The sequence below is a fragment of the Pan paniscus genome, chromosome 20 (assembly GCF_029289425.2).
Source record: "Pan paniscus chromosome 20, NHGRI_mPanPan1-v2.0_pri, whole genome shotgun sequence".
NCBI classification, from domain to species: Eukaryota; Metazoa; Chordata; class Mammalia; order Primates; family Hominidae; genus Pan; species Pan paniscus.
This window is the reverse complement of record NC_073269.2, coordinates 46,262,217-46,287,068: the sequence shown is the minus strand read 5'-3', so window position 1 is coordinate 46,287,068 and position 24,852 is coordinate 46,262,217. Positions and strand designations below refer to the sequence as shown.

At 38.7% G+C, this 24,852-nt stretch overlaps 1 protein-coding gene and 1 pseudogene across 5 annotated transcripts in view; one reads left to right on the top strand and one right to left on the bottom strand.

Annotated features, from left to right (window-relative positions):
- The first annotated feature begins 222 nt into the window (after nt 1-222).
- Nucleotides 223-6,889, top strand: LOC100993330 (protein PAT1 homolog 1-like; annotated as a pseudogene).
- The window catches only part of ZNF546 (zinc finger protein 546), a 39,612-nt gene continuing 19,022 nt past the window's right edge, over nt 4,263-24,852 (bottom strand). For all 5 annotated transcript variants that reach the window (XM_055103620.2, XM_034944278.3, XM_008964949.5 and 2 more), the window contains 4 exons: nt 19,120-19,206; nt 17,904-18,030; nt 16,739-16,834; nt 4,263-11,632 (listed from right to left, as the gene is read on the bottom strand). In XM_055103620.2, coding sequence (XP_054959595.2) covers nt 9,516-11,632; nt 16,739-16,834; nt 17,904-18,030; nt 19,120-19,206 — 2,427 coding nt within the window. In that variant the 3' untranslated portion in view covers nt 4,263-9,515. The remainder of the gene's footprint in view (nt 11,633-16,738; nt 16,835-17,903; nt 18,031-19,119; nt 19,207-24,852) is intronic.

The following is a 24,852-nucleotide window of genomic DNA, read 5'->3' as shown; positions in this document are numbered from 1 at the left end:
AATGGAGAAAGGGAAGAAATGGACTTGTTGGGTGACCATGAGGAAAATCTGGCAGAAAGGCTCAGTAAGATGGTGATTGAAAATGAACTAGAAGATCCAGCTATCATGAGGGCAGTGCAGACCAGGCCAGTTTTACAACCCCAACCAGGAAATCTGAATTCCAGTATCTGGGATGGATCTGAAGTTATGAGGCAAATCCGAGGACCACTGCTCACTTAGGAAATGTCTACAGTGTCTGTATTAGAATATGCCTTGCCTCAGAGGCTCCCCAGGGTCCAGAAAATGATTGGGACCTTTCTGAACATGCATTACCAAGGTGGTCAACTTCACCTGTCATTGGCAGTCCTCCTGTTAGAGCTGTCCCCATAGGCACCCCACCTAAGCAGATGGCCGTACCCAGCTTTACCCAACAGAGCCTGTGCAGTCCTATTCCACAGACTTTCCTCCGCCTGAAACCAGCAACTGAAAACGAAAGCCAATTTGGAAGATTCTGCGTTCAAAGCCTGTCCATTTTTCGGCCCCCAATGCCACCATGTTATCCTGGTCCCTATGATGAGAGGATGCCTCCAAATCAGCTCTACAGTGTCCTGAACTCTTCCCTCCTGGGTCACCCTTTTCCTCCTAGTGTTCCTCCTGTTCTCAGCCCCCTTCAGAGAGCACAGTTCTTGGAGGAGCACAGCTACAGCCTGGACAGATGTCTCCCAGCCAGTTTGCATGGGTCCCTGGATTTGTTGGTAGTCCACTTGCTGCTATGAATCCCAAGTTGCTACAAGGGCAAGTTGGGCAGATGCTTCCCCCAGCACCAGGCTTCCATGCCTTCTTTAGTGCTCCACCTTCTGCTACACCACCTCCACAGCAGTGCCCTCCTGGCCCAGGACCTCACTTGCAAAACTTAAGATCTCAAGTCCCAGTGTTTAGACTGGACACAACTCCCCTCCATCCACAACACCATTGACTCTTGCATCAGAGACAGCAACAGAATAGAAATCAGCATCAGAATCTCAGTGGTGCAGGAGATAGAGGAAGTCACTGGAGAAGTCATCAAGATCATCTCCGAAAGGATCCATATGCCAATCTCATGTTGCTGTGGGAAAAGGATTGGGCCTCTAAAATTCAGATGATGCAACTGCAAAGCAATTGTCCCCACCTGGATGATTTTTATTACCAGAATTACTTTGAAAAACTGGAGAAACCATCAGCTGCTGAAGAAATACGAGGCGATGGCCCTAAAAAGGAGCACACCAAGCTTATTACCCCTCAAGTGGCCAAACTGGAGCGCACGTATAAGCCAGTACAATTTGTGGGCTCTTTGGGAAAGCTTACTGTTTCTAGTGTGAATAATCCCCGAAAAATGATTGATGCTGTTGTGACATCTTGGAGTGAGGATGATGAGATAAAAGAAAAACAAATTCGAGACAAGAGAAGAAAAACCCATCATAATTAAGAAAACCTACAGTTTACTCCTTGATGTGGAGGACTATGAAAGACATTATCTCCTAAGTCTAAGACAGCGACCTGCTCTAATGGATGAGCGAAAGTACGGAATTTGTAGCATGTATGACAACTTAAGAGGGAAACAGCCTGGACAAGAGAGGTCTAGTGATGACCGCTTTGTACAGATCATGTGTATCCAAAAAGGGAAGACAATGGTTGCCCGTATTCTTCCTTTCCTCTCCACAGAGCAAGCAGCTGACATTTTCATGACAACAGCCAGGGACCTCCCTTTCCTTATCAAGAAAGATGCACAAGATGAGGTGCTGCCATGCTTACTGAGTCCCTTCTCTCTCCTCCTCTATCATCTTCCAACAGTGACTATCACCAGCCTTTTGCAACAGCTAATGAACCTACCTCAAAGTGCAGCTACACCGGCTCCCTCCAATCCTCACTTCACTGCTGTGCTCCAGAACAAATTCTGACTGGATTCCACTGAATCCCTAGATCATTTGAGAAATGACTTCTAAACATTGGGTCTTCTCATCTGTGATTATGGAAGATGTTTCAATTTATTAAGGCCTTCCCTAGCGTCTCTCAACAAAATTGTGTAATTTTTAGGTAGTAGTCTTGCATCTGTTTTGTTAAATATATTCCTAAGTATTTTATGTTCTTTATCAATGAAAAATTTTTTGATTTCATTTTCAATTGTTTGCTGTGATAGAAAAATTCAATATTTTTGGTATATTGTCCTTGAAACTACCACTAAAAATCCTTTCCGCAAAGAAAGGTTGACTCAGATGACTTCAATGGCAAATTGCCCCAAGATTTGTCAAAAAAACAAAAAGAATATCTAGGGAAAATAAACAGCTAACATAGAACTTTATGATAAATTATTGACTGCTTTTTCACTAAAGTCAGACTCAAGGTAAGGATGTCTGCTCTGATAATTTTTTTTTTTAAGACAGCGTCTTGCTCTGTTGCCCAGGCTGGAGTGCAGTGGCACGATCTTGGCTCACTGTAACCTCCACCTCCAGGGTTCAAGCGATTCTCCTGCCTCAGCCTCCCGAGTAGCTGGGATCACAGGTGCACCACCACACCCAGCTAGTTTTTGTATTTTTAGCAGAGATGGGGTTTCGCCATGTTGGCCAGGTTTGTCTTGAACTCCTGACCTCAGGTGATCCAACTGCCTCAGACTCCCAAAGTGTTGGGATAACAGGCGTGAGCCACTGCGCCCAGCCTTGCTTTGAACATTTCCATTCAACACTCTACAGAATGCCCTAGCCTGTGCAGTATGGCAAATAAAGGAAATATAAATTAAAAGGAACTGTCTTGACAGATGTCCTGATTGTGTTTATAGAAAATTCTAAGTAATTTATAAAAAATAAACCCTGCTAGGCCAGGCGCGGTGGCTCACGCCTGTAATCTCAGCACTTTGGGAGGCCGAGGCGGGTGGGTCACGAGGTCAGGAGATCGAGACCATCCTGGCTAACACAGTGAAACCCCGTCTCCACTAAAAATACAAAAAATTAGCCAGGCGTGGTGGCACGTGCTTGTAGTCCCAGCTACTCGGGAGGCTGAGGCAGGAGAATGGCGTGAACCCGGGAGGCGGAGCTTGCAGTGAGCCGAGATTGCGCCACTGCACTCCAGCCTGGGCGACAGACCAAGACTCCATCTCAAAAAAAAAAACAAAAAAAAACCCTGCTAAAGCTAAGTGAATTTAGCAAATCATAAAATGTAATATCAAGATACAAAAATGTAAATACTTTAAGGACAAATTGTTTCTAGGTGTTAAAGAACAGATCATTACAACTCTAAAATCTTACCAATAAAATAAAAAGAAACTATAATACTGCCTTATTTGACTATAGATGAAAAAGTTCTAATTAAAATATCACCAAATGGACTCTAGCAGTATGACAAAAATTGTAGCATATTACAAGAAATGTTTAAAATTTAATAAAGTCAGAAGTACAAATCAATACATCAATAAATTTAAGGAGAAAAACATAAAATTAAAATAGATAACAAAATGGCCTTGGAAAAAATTCAGCAGTTTTTAAATTAACAATCACTACAAAAGTAGGCATCCTCCCTCTACCCCTACATATATTGAAGGAAATTTAAAGTCAGCAGAGAATTTATCCCCAAATGAAGAGTGAATATTATAGTAAATGATTAAATGTAGGTTCTTGAGGAAACACAGGACCAAAGAAAAAAATGTTGGGAAATATTCCATTAAATTTGGAAACAAAAGATACCTACTACCATAATATTCAACTGTGTTCTGAAGATTCTAGCTATTGCAATAAGAAAAATAAATATAAATACTGGAAAATAAAATTTTATTTGTGTAATCTGCAAAGATTACATAACTGATAACCTATAAATCTTAAAATGTCTCATAAAGATAGAATGCATGGTCAGGCTATATGCATATGGTGGAAAATACTGCATCAACATAGCAAAGTATCCAGAATGACATTCACGTCAATTAGAGGGAAGAAAACAACAAGACAAAAATAATGGAGAAAGCCAAGAATATGAAAGTCAAAGTAAAGGAATGATGATAGGCCAAGAAATACATTTGAAAAGTGGCTTAAGTCAAAATTTAGGAATGCATACAAAAACATACCTAAACTGAAGCTATAGCACTCAATTTACCAGTTCTCATGAGTCTAAGAGAACAATTTGGAAATATCTAGTAGGGTATACAGAACCCATGGTTGATTTAGTATTATCTAACATAACTGAAAGAGTGTATGATGTATGAGCAATTGTACTTCTATGTATATACAGCTACTGAAATTCCAATTCACATAAACCAATGATCACAGACAAGGATATTTATTGAAGTATATTTGAAATAGTGAAAACCTGTTAAAACATAAATACCAATGAAAGTTTAAATTCATTATAGTACGTTCAAATAAAAAATTGAGCCATCCTCATTAGTATAGTAGTGAGTATATAAAAACAAAACTGGGCCAGCAATTTATTGCAGAGGAATATGTGAGCAGCAGAGAAATATACAGTTCACTTCCTTTCCCAGCACAGCTAAGCATCTGCCATTAGATCTGAATATTCTATCTTTGGGGTCACTCTTTTTTGGTTATGGCATTTCCAATGTGGGCTCACATCCCAAAATATTAGATATTCTGAATGAGACTTCCTTAGTAAAGTTTATCATGCACTAGATAAAATTAAGCAAATTTTCTTTACTGAAAGACTCAAATCTTTTGATAGCCTGATAATAAGCACTTTTTTAAAAAAGGGATTTAGTATTCAAAACTTCACAAGGCTGTGTGCCCACAAACCAATTCTCAAGTGTCATTAAGTACTACTGTTCCCAGAGACGTTCTTTTAGATATGTTGTGTTAAGGCACTGGTACTTTGGAGGAACAATCCACTGATACATTAACAATATTTTGCATTAATATATGTCTCAAAATACTCTGCTTTTTGTTACATCCAATTATTGTTATTTGTAAAAATAATTTGCAAATGTTGAGCAATGATATAATTAGATGGTAAATGACTTGTACAATGATATATTATGGCTGTCTTATTTGCATAAAATGGACCTGGAGTTGCAAATCATAATGGATCCATGAGATCACAGACATTTTGGTTGACAATGGACATTAGTCTAAGTTGAGGAAAGTGGTAGTATGGTAGTCTTAAAGAAATGAGTTACAATTCTTTTTAAGGAAGAATTGAATTTCAACTGTATGTATTCACGCAAACCCCTACATGCCATTAAATCTATATATTTTGGTGCAGATGCTTTTGTATTCTTACCGGGAAGGCTTTTCACAAAACTGCTTGATGACTGCCACCTGGTTGGAAGTATTGTCAGATGCCATAAATTGTAAGATACACCTTGATTTCAAATATGTGAAAAATTGTGCTCAGTGTTAAGCATTGAGGAAATTATCATATCCAATCTAAGCCACAATTTGGCCATTTAAAGCTAAGAAAAACTGAGAACATGGATCTTGAAGATACTTGGACTGGATCAGCTCTTCCTTTCCCATCATTAATTTAGAAAACTAGAACAGATCTATCCCTGGACAGTCCAAGTAAACAAATTATTTTGCTTAATTGCTTTACTAGGTTTTTGAATGAATGTGCTGATGGTTTAGAATTTCTGCTTTCTTCGTAATGACTCACCTACATTTTTGCCTTTTAAGAACTATCCTCATCTGTTGTATTATCAGGATTATAATATCAGTGTAGAAAGAGCGAGTGACATTTTGATATTACTTCCTCCTTGAAATTTTCAATAAAACAAAAAAATATCTCCTCCATCTGTACTTACATCCAATTCTCATTCACAATGCTGTGATTATCTTTTTCCTTTGATTAGCTATACTAAAATCAAGTATTAATATTTTTTCACAAAGCCTTAATAAGTCTATTTTATTTTCAAATTCATTAACTCCTTTTAATGATCCTCCCTTCTTTCTTATATTGACTTATTTTTCCCTTAGTTTCTTGAGTTTAATGCTTCTTCATTCTTTTAACAGTTTTATAAGTGATTACTATGTTAAAGAGACAGTATTAAGTCACTGGGAGTAGGGTGGTGAGCAGAAGAAACAAAGTGCTGGCCCTCAATATTTGTTTCCTGAATATATTAACAGGTTATTGACTTTTCACTGAGCACAGGTTTGGCCACATTCACAAATTCTGATCTTACCATTCATTTCTAAATTGTCCTTTATGGTTTCATTTTCTTTTTGATCTAGTGTCATTATATTATTGGAGATTTTAAATTTCCGAAATGCCAAAGTACTACTCTACAGATCGTTTACTAAATTAAAAGATTTAGCTCTACAACAGAGAAACCTGGTGATTACCATATGAAGCAAGTATTTCAGTTACCTATCGCTGTGTGACAAACTACTCCAAAACTTAGTGGCTTAAAACAGGCCATATTTTACACGTAAATCTGCAATTTGGGCAGGCTCATGGGGGAAAGCTTTTCTCTGCTCCACTTAGCACCAGCTAGGACAGCCTGAAGGCTAAGGGTTAGAATCATCTGAAGGCTCATACCCTCATACACTTGGTGCTGGATGCCGGCTGTTACCTCAATGACAGCTGTAATCAGGACAGCTTTACTTAGCTTTTCTATGTGGTTACTTGGCATCTTCATAGCATGGTGGCTGGGCTTCATCCCAAGTGGGTCAGGCAGAAGCTGTATTGCCTTTTATGACTTAGTCGTGGAAATCACAGTGTTACTCCTGCCATAAACACAGGCCCACCTGGCCAGATTCAAAAGGAAGGACCATGAGCTCTACCTCTTGGGGAGTGTTGGTATCACATTGTAAGGTGAACATGCAGAATGGGATATATTGGTGTGGCCATCTTTGGAATGTATGTTCTGCTACACCAAGTGAAAGAACTAAGGATACCATAGTGGTATAATGACATTGTATGCCACCTAATGGGTTACAAATTGAAATACAAAATTTCTCCCATTAAGTATTCTTGCCAAAATATTTAATCTGTCCCTAATTGGGTCTCTAATCCCAAATTCCAGTTAATGGGAAATACTGGGGATAAAAAAGCACATTTAAAAATACTTTGGGAAGGCCGGGTGCGGTGGCTCACGCCTGTAATCCCAGCACTTTGGGAGGCTGAGGCGGGCAGATCACCAGGTCAGGAGATCGAGACCGTCCTGGCTAACATGGTGAAACCCCGTCTCTACTAAAAATACAAAAAATTAGCCGGGCATGGTTGAAGGCGCCTGTAGTCCCAGCTACTGGGGAGGCTGAGGCAGGAGAATTGCCTGAACCCGGGAGGCGGAGCTTGCAGTGAGCCAAGATCGCACCACTGCACTCCAGCCTGGGCGACAGAGCGAGACTCCATCTCAAAAAAAAAAAAAAAAAGTCAGTGTTGCAATAAAGTTGTGGGGGGAAGGGCCATTCTTATTTTAAAAGAGACGAACAATGCACAAATGTAATTCATGAATTTGGTTCCTGAATTTAAAAATAAAATTTAAAAATGCTATGAAAATCATTCTTTACACAAGTGAAAAGAATGAACACAACTGAGAATATGAACACAGACTGAATATTACAGATTATGGAATTATTGCTAATCTCCTTAGGTGTGAAGTTACTGGGGGTCAAATCTTTTGGCTTCCCTGGGTTACACTGGAAGAAGAATTATCTTGGGCCAAACATAAAATATGCTAACAATGGTGGATGAGCTTAAAAAAAATCACAAAAAAAATCTCATGTTTTAAGACAGCTTACAAATTTCTGTTGGACTGCATTCAAAGCTGCCCTGGGGCACAGACAGGTTGGACAATTGTTATATAGCAATTAAGTAGGAGGCAGCCTTTATTCTTAGATGTGACGTGTTATAGTATCTGCAATTTATACTCAAATACTACAGCAAAATATGTAAATATTATGTATAAGCAAACCAAATGTGACAACATATTAACAGTTGCTGAATCTAGATAGAACATAACAGTGTTCATTATTCTTTTAAGTTTTCCAAATGGATAGTGGCTGTTTTTAATTTATCATTGTGGGCAGAAAAAGCGACTGACATACCTGCTTTTTGGGTTATAAAAAGAAAAAAGCATTATAGCTATCCCTGAGTCTTCAAAACTTTACTCTCATAATCTTCACACCCATCAAATCTAGAGATTTCTTTCTCACATTAATTTTCAGAGATAGGTTCTGACTTTATAAATGGAAGTTTAATCTATTTTACTGGATATTATCTCCAGTTAATTATTCCAATCTAAATAAGGAGTGAAAGGTAATGGACAGTTTTTACAAATTCCTTACACCCACAGGGCCTTCCTCTCACATGAACGTACTAAGTGTATCCCTAATGAAAAAAATAAAGCAATATTTATTGATAAAATGCTGCGTGCCAAATACTCTTTTAAAGGTTTTATCTTTTATTAGCATTTCATCCTCACAAAAATACTATTAGGTGGTACTGTTATTACCATTTTAAAAACCAAGGCACAGGGGCATGTTTTGCCAAACACCACATAGGCAGAGGTGGAATTATGAGAATTATATTATTTATATATATCATAAAGATAGGCCAAGGCTGGTCTTTCCCATGTTCATTACATTAACAGAATCATTTTCCGTTACAGTGCTATATAAAGTGTGGTCCATGTGTTGACACTGGCCCACAAATTGTTTGCTTCTGGTCTCTGCAAAAGTTATAGATACCGAGAGCAAGTATTTAGAAATGTTTGCAGCAATCTGACAGAGTTAACTCAGTTAAATACCATAATAAAAAACTGGGGCTTTTATTTTGTATGTCTGTTTTTTTCTTTTCATTTTTCTGGTAATCTATTTATTTATTTAAGAGACAGAGTCTTGCTCTGTTGCCCAAGCTAGAGTGCAGTGGTGCGATCTCAGCTCACTGCAACCTCTGCCACCTAGGTTCATGCAATTTTCCTGCCTCAGCCTCCTGAGTAGCTGGGATTACAGGCACCCGCCACAACGCCTAGCTAATTTGTGTATTTTAGTAGAGAAGGGGTTTCACCATGTTGGCCAGGCTGGTCTTGAACTCCTGACCTCAGGTGATCTGCTCACCTGGGCCTCCCATAGTGCTGGGATTACAGGTGTGAGCCACTGTGCCTGGCCCGCATTTTATTTATTTATTTAGAGACAGGATCTCACTCCGTCACCAAGCTGGAGTGCAGTGGCACAATCATGGCTCACTAAAGCCATGAGGCAGGGTCTCACTATGTTGCCCAGGCTGGTTTCGAACTCCTGTCTTTCCACAGTGCTGGGATTACAGGTGTGAGCCACTTCACCTGGCCCATTATTATCGCATTTTAGAGAAGCATGTTCAACAACAGTTTGTAGGGGAAAAGGCCCTTGATGGTTTGGGATGCAGTGCATCAGTATCAATCTTCTAAAGTCTAACAGGGACTGAGTGATGCTATAGTCTTTCGACTCTTTAACATACGAAATAATTTCTGATAAATTGTGAGCATGAAGTAAAAGGGATTCCCACATGTTCCGTAACAAACAGAAAATTTCTTAAATTACAAATTCTCTGCTAAAGGGCATTTTCTAAAGGCCATCGTATTCTCTTTACATTATGCATAGGACTTCCTCACTAATATGATTTCTCTGATGTAAAGTAAGTTGATCACTACGAATAAAGGCTTTTCCACATTCTTTACATTGATAGGGTTTTTCACCAGTATGAATTCTGTGATGTCGAGTAAGTTCTGAATTAACACTGAAGGCTTTCCCACATTCTTTACATTTATAGGGTTTCTCACCCGTGTGAACTATGTGATGTCGAGTAAGTTCTGCTTGAAGACGAAAGGCATTCCCACATTCTTTACAGCTATAAGGTTTCTCACCAGTATGAAGTCTAAAATGTTGAGTAAGATGATACCGACGACTAAAGGTCTTTCCACATTCCTTACATTCATATGGAAGCTCACCAGTGTGAATTCTTTGATGTAATGTAAGTCGATAACTGCAAATAAAAGCATTCCCACATTCATTACATATGTAGGGCTTCTCACCAGTATGGCCTCTGTGATGTTGAGTAAGATGATAGTGCCGACTAAACGTCTTCCCACATTCCTTACATTCGTAGGGTTTCTCACCAGTATGAATTCTGTGATGTTGTGTGAGATGAGTGCTACGAATAAAGGCCTTCCCACATTCTGTACATTTATAGGGTTTTTCACCAGTATGAATTCTGTGATGCTGAGTAAGTTCTGTTTGAAATCGAAAGGCTTTCCCACATTCATTACATATGTAGGGTTTTTCACCAGTATGAATTTTAAAATGTTGAGTAAGATTATAGCGACGACTAAAAATCTTCCCACATTCTTTACATACGTAGGTGCTCTCACTGGTGTGAATTCGCTGGTGTGAAATAAATTGATTGCTATGAATAAAAGCCTTCCCACATTCCTTACATTCATAGGGTTTCTCACATGTATGAATTCTGTGATGTTGGGTAAGTTCTGCTTGAAGACGAAAGGCTTTTCCACATTCGTTACATATGTAGGGTTTCTCACCAGTATGAATTCTGTAGTGTTGAGTGAGATGATAGCGACTATTGAAGGTTTTTCCACATTCCTTACATTCATAGGGAATCTCACCAGTGTGAGTTCTCAGATGTAAAGTAAGTTGATAACCACAAATAAAGGCCTTCCCACATTCCTTACATTCATAGGGTTTCTCACCAGTATGAGTTCTATGATGCCGAGTAAGTTCCGTTTGAAGACGAAAGGCTTTTCCACATTCTCTACATTCATAGGGTTTCTCACCAGTATGAATTCTATGATGTCGAGCAAGTTCTGCATGAAAACTAAAGGACTTACCACATTCTTTACATTCGTAGGGTTTTTCACCAGTATGAATTTTCTGATGTTGAACAAGGTATGAGCCATGACTAAAGGCCTTCCCACATTCATTACATTTATAGGGTTTGACACCAGTATGAATTTTCTGATGTTGACTAATATGTCGTTGTACCCTAAAGGTCTTGCCACAAACCTTACATTCATAAGGCCTCTCACCAGTATGAATTCTTTGATGTTCAGTTAGTTGATAATGAAGTCTAAAGGCCTTCCCACATTCTTTACATTCATAAGGTCTCTCACCAGCATGAATTGTCTGATGTACTCTAAGGTCTCTAACACGACTAAAGGCTTTCCCACATTCCTTACACTCGTAGGGTTTCACACCAGAATGTATTCTCTGATGTTCAGTAAGGTGATAATGAAGTCTAAAGGCCTTCCCACATTCTTTACATTCATAGGGTCTCTCCCCAGCATGGATTGTGTGATGTACTCTAAGGTCTCCCACTCGACAAAAGGCCTTTCCACATTCCATACATTTATAGGGTCTCTCACCAGTGTGAATTCTCAGATGTTGAATAAGGTATGACTGTTGTCTAAAGGCCTTTCTACATTCCTTACATTCATATGATTTCTCTCTAGCATGAATTTTTGGATGTAGAGGATGAGATATTTGTTTTTGGATTAGCATTTGACTAACGCATCCCATCTGATGTCTCTCTTGTCTCTCAAATTCATGTTTACACTGCAAACCATTTCTGAAAATGGTGTCCTCATGGATGGTGTTTTTACTTTTTTCCCCTGTCTGCAATTGAGATAAATAGATTTTGCAAACATTCTCTTCTGAAAGCAAATTCTTGGTAATATACTTGTATTCCAAATCTGCAAAAAAAAAAAAAAAAAAAGCAAAGAGTAAACAAATGCTATAATGCTATTTTTCTGTGTTGGGGCAGGGATGGGGGTTGTACCTCATAGTAGAAATAAAAGATAAACAGAAATAACATACATTAGAAATAAATGGTTTAGAGCAGGATTCAACAAACTTCTTTAAAAGACCAGATAGTGAAGGTGTTAGGCCTTGGGAGGCATATGGTCTCTGTCACAATTACTTAGCTCTGTTATTACAGCACAAAAGTAGCCACAGATGATAATAAGTGTGGCTGTGTTATAATAACACTTGACTTATGGACACTGAAATTTAAATTTCAAAAAGTGTTTACATGAAACAAAATCTTGATTTTTTCAACCATTAAAAAAATGGAAAAAACAGTTGTAACTTAAGAGCCATGCAAAAACAGGCAGTGAGCTATTTGGCTCATGGGCTATAGTTTGCTGGTTCCTGGCTTAGAGAACTCTAAATTATTGTAGTGCAATTTAAAAGAAGGCAAAATACCTCAGAAAATGATGTGACTTTTAAGAATTGTAAAATAGGCCGGGTGCGATGGCTCATGCCTGTAATCCCAGCACTTTGGGAGGCTGAGGCAGGTGGATCATGAAGTCAGGAGATCGAGACCATCCCGGCTAACATGGTGAAACCCCGTCTCTACTAAAAATACAAAAAATTAGCCAGGCGTGGTGGCGGGTGCCTGTAGTCCCAGCTACTCGGGAGGCTGAGGCAGGAGAATGGCGTGAACCCAGGAGGTGGAGCTTGCAGTGAGCCAAGATTGTGCCACTGCACTCCAGCCTGGGTTACAAAGTGAGACTCTGTCTCAAAAAAAAAAAAAAAAAAAAAAGAATGGTAAAATAGGTGAATAGGATAATAGGGTAAATCAGTGATCCTCTTATTTAGGATGGATTTAGGGGAATTTCTTACATATACTGTTCTTCATGCACCAAACCAGACTAAATCAAAATCTATAGGAGCAAGTCCTGGATATGTGCATTTAAAATCTTTTTCATCAAATGGCTTTGATGGAGATCATTTTGAAAATCTGTACGTAATTCTTTTCCCTTTAGAATAGAGTTTCTCGTTCCCCCTAGAATAAAACCCAAACATATTACCATTGATAAAAACCCCTTTCTTATTTGGAAGACCTCTGCAAACCACCTCTGTAAATATTACAAACAAGTCACTGAGAGGGCAGCTAAGTATAATAACTTAATTTCCCCAAATTACAACATAGTTATGAATATATCTCCCTGATTCCAATCTCATCCTAGTACAGCAATTAAATATGCTCTTTCCTGGATCACTTCCCTTCTGAAAGGGAATAAAGGTACATCCAAAATTGCTCAATCAAAAGTATAAATGGAAAAGTCATTTTTGTATTTCATCATTTTCCAATTACCTATTGTTACCTTGAACATTAGGCATCTCCAAAACTGTTTACATTTGCCCTGTGTGTGTGGCTACTGTTCCTTCTCTTTGTCTCTGTCCCACCTCAAGTACTGAGATATTTTATTTGGTGAGCATCAGTTGTGTTTTATCATTACTCATTCACAGATCCTCAAACTCATTGCTAGTCAATAATTACACTGCAGGTCCTGGCTAGTAGAGTAAGGCAAGGTGAAGAACACAGGCTGTAGAAAGGAGAAAAATAAACGCCTTTATTCTCAGATGTAGTAGGTTGAATTGTGGCCCCCAGAAAAGACATGTTCCTAACTCCCAGTGCCTGTGAATGTGACCTAATATGGAAAAAGGGTGGGCCCTAAATCCAATCACAGGTGTACTTATAAGAGCGAGGCATAGGGAGATCAAGAGAGGGTGCCATGAAGATGGAGGCAGAGACTGGAGTGATGCGTCTGCAAGCCAAGGAATGCCAAGAATGGCCAGTAACTACTATTCTTTTCATAAATTGTTGGATTCAAATGGCTAAAACTTAGTCTAGAATTTTTGTATTTGTGTACATAAAAGATACTGACTTATAGATTTCTTTTCTTATAATGCCTTTGTCTGGTTTTGGTATCAGGGTAATGCTGGACTTGAAGAGTGAGTTTGGAAGTATTCCCTTATCTTAAAGGTTCTGGAAGAGTTTGTGTACAGTAGGTATACAAATGTAAAAATCTAAAACTATAAAATTTCTAGAAAATCTGGGGGCAGTGGCTCACGCCTGTAATCCCAGCACTTTGGAAAGCTAAGGTGGGCAGATCATGAGGTCAGGAGTTTGAGACCAGCCTGGCCAATATGGTGAAACCCTGTCTCTACTAAAAATACAAAAATTAGCTGGGTGTGGTGGCGTGTACCTGTAGTCCCAGCTACTCGGGAGGCTGAGGCAGAAGAATCGCTTGAACCTGGGAGGTGGAGGTTGCAGTGAGCCGAGATTGTGCCACTGCACTCCAGACTGGGTGACAGAGCGAGACTCTGTCAAAAAAAAAAAAAAAAAATTAGAAGAAAACAGAAAATTTTTGTACTTTTTATATTGGGCAAAGATTTCTTAAATATGACTGAAAGGACAATCCATAAGAGAAAAATGTGATAAATTGAACTTAATCAAATTAAGAGATTATGCTATTCAGAAGACACTGTTAAGAGTTTACAGATCATACATTTGATAAAGGACTTACATCCAGAATATATAAGGGACTCTCAAAACCCAATAATTAGCAAACAACCAATGCAATTAGAAAATGGGCAGAAGGCCAGGTACAGTGGCTCACGCCTGTAGGCCTAGCACTTTGGGAGGCTGAGGCAGGTGGATCTGAGGTCAGGAGTTTGAGACCAGCCTGGCCAATGTGGTGAAACCCCATCTCTACTAAAAATAAAAAAATTAGCTGGGCATGGTGGCACATGCCTGTGGTCCCAGCTACTCAGGAGGCTAAGGCAGGAGAATTGCTTGTACCCAGGAGGCGGAGGTTGCAGTGAGCCAAGGTCGCACCACTGCATTCCAGCCTGGGCAACAGAGCAAGACTCTGTTTCAAAAGAAAGAAAGAAGGAAAGAGAATGAGCAGAAGACTGTAATAGACGCTTCACCAAAGAAGATATATGGATGATAAATTAAGAATAAAAAGTTGCTCAGGATTATTAGGCATTAGGGAAATGAAAATTAAAACCACAGTGTGATACCATTACTCACCTATTAGCAAAGCTAAAATTTAAAAGACTGACCATACCAAAGTGCTAACAAGAATGTCGAAGAACTGGAATTTTCATAAACTTCTGCTGGGAAAGTAAAAAGATACAACCACTTTCTTCTTCTTCTTCTTCTTTTTTTCAGACATTATCTTGGTCTGTCACCCAGGCTGGAGTGCAGTGGCACAATCTCGGCTCACTGCAACCTCTGCCTCCAGGGTTCAAGTGATTCTCCTGCCTCAGCCTCCCAAGTAGCTGGGATTACAGATGCCTGTCACTATGCCTGGCTAATTTTTGTATTTTTAGTAAAGATGAAGTTTCACCTTGTTGGCCAGGCTGGTCTTGAACTCCTGACCTCCAGTGATCCACCTGTTTTGGCCTCCCAAAGTGCTGGGATTACAGGCATGAGCCACTGCTACTGGCTGATACAACCACTTTCAAACACAGTGTGGCAGTTTCTTAAAAAATAGACATATATTTATCATATGATCTACCCATTCTACCCCAGACAGTTACCCAAGATAAATGAAAGCATAAGTCTATACAAAGAATTTTACATGAAAGTTTCCAGTAGCTTTATCTGTAATAGCCAAACACTGGAAATAACTCAATGCCCATCCTTATACGTAAATGGATAAGTAAATTGTGGTACATCCATACAATGGAATACTACTCAACAATGAAAAGAAATGAAGTACTGATACATACAGCAACATGGATGAATCTCAAAATAATTTTGCTGAGTGAATGAAGCTAAATTTTAAAAATCACCATATTTTTTTAAAAGGAAGAAAAAAATCACCATATAATTCCATTATACAAAATTCTAGAAAATGAAAACTAAGTTATAGTGACAGAGAGATGATCAGTGCTTACCTGGGCAGTGGGTAGAGAGGGACATGAGGGAGGGATTTCTTTTGGAGGTGATGGATATGTTTGTTATTTTGATTTTGAAATGGTTTCACAATATACAGGGCAACTTAGCAAATTTTATACTTTAAATGTGTGCAGTTTATTGTATGCTAATTATATGTCAATAAAACTGTTTTAAAATGTTATAAAAATTGACACTTAAAATGAGTACATTTTATACTATATAAATTATACCTCAATAAATATGATTAAGAAAATACACTTGTCCTATGACCCAGAAATTCCACTTCCATATATTCCCAAGAAAAATGAAAACCCAAGAGAAATGAAAACATCTGAACACAAAAACAAATGTACAAGAATGTTCACATCAGGTGGCATAATTTACATTGGGAATAAACACCGATGGTTCTTCATCTCAGAACCTTTGCACTTGTAGCTTTTTCTGCTTGTAATGTTCTTCCTCAATACTCATGTGGCCTGAGACCTTATTTTATGTCTCTGGTTCAAATATCATCACCTCAAAATGGCCTTTTCCTGATCTTATCTAAATTAGCCCTACTAACTCCCCAACACTCTAGCTCCTTACTCTACTTAACTTTCTTCACAACACATATGAAAACTTGATTATTATCTGTTTACGTATTGACAACATGTTTTCCTTACTATAATATCAACATCTCTATGACAAGAGTGTCTATCAATAGTGCCTAAACTCTAGCACAGTGCCTGGCTTAGGTTAGGTAAATGGGAAATATTTGATGACTAAAACTTGGACAATGGAGAAATGAATATAAATCAAAATGTTAAAGGAGGCCTGGAAACACACGTAAAATGGTCATCAATGGGGAAGAAAGAAAGCAGCCCCACTTTGAAAGAGGAGAGAAATACGAGAGAAGAGAAACAAGGAGTATGGCAAATTGGGTAAAGTTCCTTTGGTAGCTAATGTAGAGAGAATCTGAATGCTTCCCAGGTATCAGTCCTTTTCCCACAGGCCTCAGGCCTTTGAAGGGAGCTTTCCAAACAACTCAGTGCTGTGCCTCCTCCCTGACATCATGGGTCATAACTTGTGATAGCACCCTCCTGCCTAATTTGCTGTCACTCACCTGTGAACCAATTCCTTGTCCCTTCCCTCATTACTATCCAGGGCTCTTTCTCTTGCTCCAATAAAGTAATCACATCTGGCTTAGGAATGGTATATCCTGCTCATGAGAAAAGAAATGACACATGTTATAGAAAAAACAAAAGCAACCATAACCTTGAAATGACAATTCAGACTTGGTTACATTTGTAAGAAACTGCAGGTGAAAATGGTACTAGACAATGCCATGACAGTAAAGAAGAAAAAGGCCATCTAAGAATATTCACGTTAACATGGACTCACAATTACAGGACTAAAGAGACAAGGTGAGAGAGCGAAAAGGTCTGCTTTGCTGTTAACGGCAGTATAGAAAGGGGACCAGTGAGCACACCCTCTGGAGCCCTACGGCCTGGGTTCAAATCTTCTGCCACCTACCAGCTGTGTGACCTTCAAAGTTACCCTGCACATATTCACTTTTATCAAATGCAAAATGGGGCTGATATTACCGACTTCTTAGGGCTGTGGTGAGAATTAAATGAATTAATATATGCAAAGGCATATAATATGCCCAGTATATAGTATTATTTTGTTGTTGCTACTATTTTCCTAGGAGAAATATACTAAGTTTCCTAAAATATTTCCAGGTTCTTCCTCAGATATTCCTTCAACAGAAAATTTAAATTCACAGACTTTAACTTTCAACCGCAAAGCAGGTTAAGGAGAATATGTCTCCTTTAGGATGGGGTGTGTTGGCTTGAATTTTAAATGACTATTGTTAACTCAATCCACCACTGTATAATCCATGGAGGTTCTTTTGATAATCAAGGAAAACTAGAATTCTGAGACTAGCTGTTGTCTTGTAGGAAGGTCAGATATTAACACAGAACAGCTATAGGAATTCTGAGTATATGCATTATATGAAATCTGATGTCACACAACTCAAACCTGGAAATTATTTAGAAAAGCAAGCAATGACAGGAAAAGTCAGAGGGAGGAGGGAATGTCACTGAGGGTCAGAAAGGTGAAGTTGCTTAACACAGGTGCCCATTTCCACCCCAACACTGCTGAAGCTATGACTTTAGAAATAGGGGGTGTCAGTCAGCCTCTTAAAACAGAGTTCTAAAGTTTGACAGTGGAGAAAGCTGATACTCCAGAAAACAGATTGTAAACGATTTCGAAAGATACCTTACCCAGTGAGACCAGGTTGCTGTAGTTCTCCAACATCACATCCTTGTACAAGTCCCTCTGCACAGTGTCCAGGCACTCCCACTCCTCTTGGGAGAGGTCTATGGACACATCCCTAAATGCCAAAGATACCTGAAATGACAAGCCTATGTATTAAAAAAAAATTAAATGTATTTTCAAGATGGAAAACTGCTTTGCAGGAAAGAAGCAACATAGTAAGCAAATAAACTGGGGCTCAAGCCTGCAATGTGTGTAAAAGAATAAAGAAATTAATATTTCTGAAATAAAGTGTTCATACGCTTTTAAAGAATATTGTTGATGCAAATTAAGTGAAATAGCATAAATAAGCACATTGCCCATTATGTGCCTGCAGTTTAAGTTCTGAATAAATGCAAGTTCCATCATCCTCTCTTCCCTTCAAAAAATTTTTGGAAAAAGAATTTTTTCACCAAAAAGTACTCTAAAATCTCTCTTAGAAAACAGGATTTGACTGACATTACGTGATTTCGTTAAAACTCTGGTTCATGATGATGCAAAATAACCTCATAAGAAAAGTCTTCAGTTAGTATATTTATTGGCTAGCTAATAATATCATCCATCTTAAAGATACAGCAGACTAATTCTTCTTTTATTCTTAGGCATTTAGGTTGGCCAAAATGTTTAAGGTCTTCCCCAGTTCTGTTTCCATCCATCATTAGGGATCAGAGCCTATTTCCAGCCATCATTAGGGATTGGAGGATCTTCCTACCTGCTACCCCTGCCATACCTCAGGAATACTTGCTTTGTTCCTAAGCCAGAGGATGCTGACGTATCCACAATGACACTGATGTCACTGGAGACCAGCACAACCTCCTCAACCACAAAATTGACTTTTGTTTTCTTATTCATCCCTTGGAAATTCCCTGGCTAGATGCCTGAAACTACCATATGCAGGCCCCAATCATACTCCAGCCTAGTCCTCTAAGCCTCTCAATGCATGGGATCTGACCTCTGCCTCTGAGGCTGACATGGAAGACAATGTTTGAGCACAAATAAGAGAAAACAGGAGCAAATGAGGAAGACACTAGGCTATTTGGCACTATCCTTCACTGTGATCAGAGTAACTAGGGAGCAGGTTTCACAACAGGGTTGTCTTAGGAAGGAAGTCTCAAGATAATGAGACTTCAATGATCACATGAATTTAAAAACACAGTATTTCAAGGAAGAAAAACACAAACTTACATTGGCCATGGTTTTAGAACCACAAGAACTTGTCAGTTCTCCTTGAGTTTCCTCCATGGAGAAGCACAGAATCCAGAGAAACCGGGGCTGGGGGGAAGAACAAGTGACTCTGAGACCAGATGTGTGTCAAAACTCCCAAAATGACTTAAGTTAATAAGATCCTGTTATGCCATCATTTATACTTCCAACCCCACCATTCTGCGCAAATAAACTGGGGAAGATATCTCAATATCAAGGCTGGGGTGGTGTAAATTCATGCCCACGGTTGCCAGGTGATGACAACAAAAGTAGCTATTTTTAGGATCTTCTGCATGATGGGTCCTTTATCATATTAACATTTAACCATGCAATGCATTAGTATCCATTCAACAGATGAGGTAATGAGGGCTTAAAATAATGTAACTTGTCCAAATTCACAGTTAGTAAGAGGCAGAGCTGTGTTCTGAATCCACATTTCTCTAATTATAAAGCAAATTATCTTTTTTTTTTTTTTTTTGGAGACAGGGTCTTGCTCTCAACTCTGGCTTTTGCCTCTGAAGCCCAGAATGTTTTCAAATGAAACTTAAGCATGAGCAATTCACTAAAAATAGCAGCATATCATCCACCGAAGTTATTAAATTTCAATACAATGTCAATACCAGTTGACAATTATTAGAATGGCAGACTTAAAAGATTAATAATATGCCAGATGAGCAACATCACAGGGAAATGAATACCGTGTAAATGCTACAGATTTGTAGGACCTTAAAACACGGCATGTAGAAGGATGTGAGAGACTTTTACCATCCAAACCTAATTTTGGGACTCTACCCAAAGCAAATGATGTGTATTAAGATGCATGCAGGTTAGGCCGGGCGCGGTGGCTCACACCTGTAATCCTAGCACTTTGAGAGGCCAAGGCGGGCAGATCATTTGAGGTCAGGAGTTCGAAACCAGCCTGGCCAACATGGTGAAACCATCTCTACTAAAAATACAAAAAAATTAGCTAGGCATGGTGGCACATGCCTGTAATCCCAGCTGCTTAGGAGCCTAAGGCAGGAGAATCGCTTGAACCCGGGAGGCAGAGGTTGCAGTGAGCTGAGATCGTGCCACTGCACTCCAACCTGGGCGACAGAGCAAGACTCTGTCTCAAAAAAAAAAAAAAAAAAAAAAAGATGCATGCAGGTTAGGGGTGCAAAAGGCTTACTGGAAAAAGCAAAAATAAAAAAGATGCATGCAGGAAGGGTAGAATTCAGCATTCTGAGTCCAGCAATAGCTGACTGGTTAGATAAGTTACAGATCATCTATGTAACAGAATATTAAGTAGATATTAAATGCTATACTAAATTGGAGAAAATATTTAAAGGATTTGGGAAATATCCAAGATATGTTCTAAATTAAAAAATAAGGTTAAAACCCAGAATGTACAATATAATTACATTTGTGAAAACATACACACACACACATACATAAAGAAAGAACGAAGGACAGGCAGAAACTAAGAGAGAGAAAAAAGTTTAAAAATGTATATATCTATATGTCAGCACTGCCAAGCTGCATGACATTACTTGATATATTTTTAAAGTATAATCTGTAACTTTAAAAAATAATTTAGGCTGGGCACGGTGGCTCACGCCTGTAATCCTAGCACGCTGGGAGGCCGAGGTGGCTGGATCACCTGAGGTTAGGAGTGCGAGACCAGCCTGGCGAACATGGCAAAACCCCATCTCTACTAAAAAATACAAAAATTAGCTGGGTGTGGTGGCACATGCCTGTAATCCCAGCTACTTGGGAGGCTGAGGAAGGAGAATCACTTGAACCCAGGAGGTGGAGGTTGCAGTGAGCCGAGATTGTGCCACTGTAGTCCAGCCTATGCGACGGGAGTGAGACTCATCTCAAAAAAATAAAATAAAAATTTAAAATATACACACCGGCATACATATGTACTTATTTTTCATTTTGATAAGAGAAAGCCTTTCCTTTGTTGAACAATCTTCTCTTCAACTTGAAGGAAAAGCTTAAGATAATCTAAAACCAGCTGATATATATATAAATATAGTTATATATATAATATATATTTATATATTATATATAAATATATATTATATATTTTATATATATTTATATATTATATATCTATTTATATATTATATATTATATATTATATATTTTTATATAATATATAAATATATATATTATATAAAAATATATTTAATATATAAATATATTTATATATTATATATAATATATTATATATAATATATTAATATATTATATAAATATATAAATATATTATATATAATATATTAATATATTATATATATTTTATATATTATATATAATATATAAAAATATATTTATATATAATATATATATATATATTTTTTGAGATGGAGTCTCACTCTGTCACCCAGGCTGGAGTGTAATGACGCAATCTCAGCTCACTGTAGCCTCCGCCTCCTGGGTTCAAGTGATTCTCCTGCCTCAGGCTCCCGAGTGGCTGGGATTACAGGCACCCACCACTGCGCCCGGCTAATTTTGGTATTTTTAGTAGAGACAGGGTTTCGCCATGTTGGCCAGGCTGGTTTCGAACTCCTGACCTCAGGTGATCTGCCCTCTTCAGCCTCCCAAAGTGCTGGTATTGCAGGCATGAGCCACTGTGCCTGGCCAACAGCTGTTATATTTTTACTGAATGTCTTTTTTCCCTTTAGCTCATAACATTGGAAGCAATTCTTTTGATTTTTCACATATGTCCATGTATGTATGCTAATATATTGCAATGTCTTATACATATGAATGCTGGTCACAATGAAGTGGCTTTTCATGTACTCCTGACAAACATATTGACAGTTTGTGCTCTGAAATTTTCCTTTCAGCCACAATATCCTCCAAACTGCTGCTGAATAATCTTGTCCCATTAGCCTCACTTTGAATCTAACAATAAAAACTTTGTTTTTGAATCTAACAATAAAAACCCATTAGCCTCACTTTGAATCATTACAATAAAAACTTAAGGTATGAAATTGTGCTGTTCAATACAAATATGGTTATTTAAATCAAATTTTAAGCTGGGCACGGTGGCTCACGCCTGTAATCCCAGCACTTTGGGAGGCCAAGGCAGGCAGATAACGAGGTCAGGAGATCGAGATCATCCTGGCTAACATCGTGAAACCCCGTCTCTACTAAAAATACAAAAAAAATTAGCCAGGCATGGTGGCAGGCGCCTGCAGTCCCAGCTACTCGGGAGGCTGAGGTAGGAGAATGGCGTGAACCTGGGAGGCAGAGCTTGCAGTGAGCCGAGATCGCACCACTGCACTCCAGCCTGGGCTACAGAGTGAGACTCTGTCTCAAAAAAAAAAAAAAAAAAAAGTTAAATCAAATTTTAAATAAAATTGAAAGTTCAGGCCGGGCACGGCGGCTCACGCCTGCAATCCCAGCACTTTGGGAGGCCAAGGCGGGCGGATCTTTTGAGGTCAGGAGTTTGAGACCAGCCTGGCCAATATAGTGAACCCCTGTCTCTACTAAAAATACAAAAATTAGCTGGGCATGGTGGCTGATGCCTGTGGTCCCAGCTAATCAGGAAGCTAAGGCAGGAAAATCGCTTCCACCCGGGAGGCAGAGGCTGCTGTGAGCTGAGATCTCACCACTGTACTCCAGCCTGGGCGACAGCGTGAGACTCTATCTCGACAAAAAAAAAAAAAAAAAGTTAGTTTCCCAGTCACACTAGCCATATTTCAGGTGCTTATTAGCCACATGTGGTGAGCAGCTACCCCACACTGGAAAACATAGAACAAATCCATCATCATGGAAAGTTCTATTGGACAGCACTGGACATCTCCTTCCTATGAACTCCCAAGGCCTGTGACCTGAATTTCTTTACTGTTTTTTATTATCTTCTACCTTATACTTATTCAGTCTATTCTGATTTTAGACTCTCTGCTGTACAGTAGCACCTATGTGTTTTCAGTTCTTGTATTCCTCTAATTACTAACACAAGATTCAGTATACTGTGAGCCCTTATGTCTGATATTTGACTAAAATTCCAATTTTTGGCATTTTTTTCTTGCAAGTGGCTATTAAAGCATATTAAGACATATACATAAGACATTTATCATATAACAACTTAAAATAATCAAATATTAAAAATACTAATAGCTATAGTAGGCAGCAGGTTAAATAAACTATGGTCAGTTATGACGGCACACTAAGGCCTTACTAATACTAACTATATTGGTCCATATTTATTTTTGGAGGAAGACATCAATGATGAGTTACTGACTGATACAGGCAAATTAAAGGAGCATATGCCATTATGGGCAGGGTTATAACGTTGTCATTAATAACACAGACTCTGTTGTCAGATTTTCAGAATGTGAATCTTAGTCTGACAGCTACATACTTTTCAGTTAGTTTGCTGGTAAATTAGGGATAAAAACAGCACCTATCTCATAGGGTTGTCATGAAGATTGAGATAATACATACATCCCACTTAATAATATATAATTACATAATAAAAGTTAGCCAGTATTATTAAAATACAGGATATTATGTCCTTTGTTCCACTGCTATTAAATAAAATCATTTTATATTATTTCATTTTTTCTAGTAAAGTTTGAGTCTCATGCCCATTTTTTAATAATGATATTTTAAGTATTTCAGAGCTGAGCCTTGAAGATGCAATTATTTTTAATTAACAACATTCGTAAAACAGACTCCCAGAAAGATAATCAAGAAATCTCTTCTTGGTAGAGCGCGGTGGCTCACACTTGTAATCCCAGCACTTTGGGAGGCCGAGGTGGGTGGATCACCTGAGGTCAGGAGTTCAAGACCAGCCTGACCAACATGGTGAAACCCTCGTCTCTACTAAAAATACAAAAATTAGCCAGGTGTGGTAGTGGGTACCTGTAATCCCAGCTACTCTGGAGGCTGGGCAGAAGAATTACTTGAACCTGGGAGGCAGAGGTTGCAATGAGCTGAGATTGAGCCACAGCACTCCAGCCAGGGCAACAGAGTGAGACTTCATTTAAAAAAAAAAAAAGAAATATCCTCTTTTGTTCTTGCAACTACCAAAGGGGGGACATCATTCTTCAACATAAAACTAGCTAAAATAATCTAATTAAGGCAGGGGTCCCCAACCCCCAGGTCACTGACTGACACTGGACCACGGCCTGTTAGGAACTGGGCCACACAGCAGAAGGTGAGCAGCAGGCCAGCAAGGGAAGCTTCATCTGTATTTACAGCTACTCCCCATTGCTAGCATTAACCACTTGATCTCTGCCTCCTGTCAGATCAGCTGCAGCATTAGATTTTCATAGGAGTGCGAACCCTATTATGAACTGACCATGTGAGGGATCTAGGCTGCGTGCTCCTTATGAGAATCTAATGCCTGATGATCTGTCATTGCCTCCCATCACCCCCAGATGAGACCATCTAGTTGCAGGAAAACAAGAACAGGTCTCCCACTGATTCCACATTAGGGTGAGTTGTATAATTATTTAATTACGTGTTATAATGTAATAATAATGGGAATAAAATGCACAATAAATGTAATGTGCTTGAATCATCCTGAAACCATCTCCGTCTCCCTGTCTGTGAATAAACGGTCCTCCATGAAACCAGTCCTGGTGCCAAAAAGGTTGGGGACTGCTGTAATAAGGCATTCAATAGATAATTTTAATATGAGGTTCAATCTTGTTCTCCTGTTCTATATGGAAAGATTTACATGAATATTTGTAGCTGTTACTATCTTATTCT